The 582-nt window shown below is 42.6% G+C and overlaps 1 protein-coding gene across 1 annotated transcript in view; it reads left to right on the top strand.

Moving 5' to 3' along the window:
- LOC103607794 (grainyhead-like protein 1 homolog) overlaps positions 1–209 on the top strand; it is a gene marked incomplete at its 3' end in the record, with an annotated part of 21378 nt that extends 21169 nt beyond the window's left edge. Inside the window, exon 8 of the mRNA XM_008592260.1 lies at positions 115–209. Coding sequence (XP_008590482.1) covers positions 115–209 — 95 coding nt within the window. The remainder of the gene's footprint in view (positions 1–114) is intronic.
- Positions 210–582: the final 373 nt, after the last annotated feature.

Consider the following 582-nt stretch of genomic DNA (forward strand, 5'->3'; position numbering starts at 1 on the left):
AAACGTTAATTTAAATTATCCAGAGGTGATAATACGGAAAACTTTGCACTGTTATAATCTCATATTGAAACTAAAAGTCATGAATTTGTTTTTCTTTTTCATTGCTTCACATAGCTGACTATAAAGAAAGCTTCAATACCATCAGTAACATTGAGGAGATTGCCTATAATGCCATTTCTTTCACTTGGGACATTAATGATGAAGCAAAGGTAAGTAATAAAGCCCAGGGGCTCCTGTATTTCCAGCTGTTGAGAAGCGACAGTTTACTGATATGACAGCTGATATGTATGGTTTTTACAGTTTTATGTGTTTTAATTCCCAGATGTTATGAACCTCTCTCTCCTCCCCTTTTTATCCTCCCCCTCCTCCAAACAAGAGAAATTCAGAACACCAACTGTGACCCTCTGAGCTGTAGTCTGCCGCCCCTGGCTGTTTGACCTTGACTCTGACCCCTCCTTCCCTTGCTTCACTTCCTCCTTCGCGAGGTGGAGTTAACACCTGCTCCCTTCCTCCATTCAAGGATGATGAGAGGACTAGTGAGACAGTGCCTACCAAACTGCTGGAGCTTCCCGAGAGGGGCTC

The sequence above is a fragment of the Galeopterus variegatus genome, unplaced genomic scaffold (assembly GCF_000696425.1).
Source record: "Galeopterus variegatus unplaced genomic scaffold, G_variegatus-3.0.2 Scaffold7716, whole genome shotgun sequence".
NCBI lineage: Eukaryota > Metazoa > Chordata > Mammalia > Dermoptera > Cynocephalidae > Galeopterus > Galeopterus variegatus.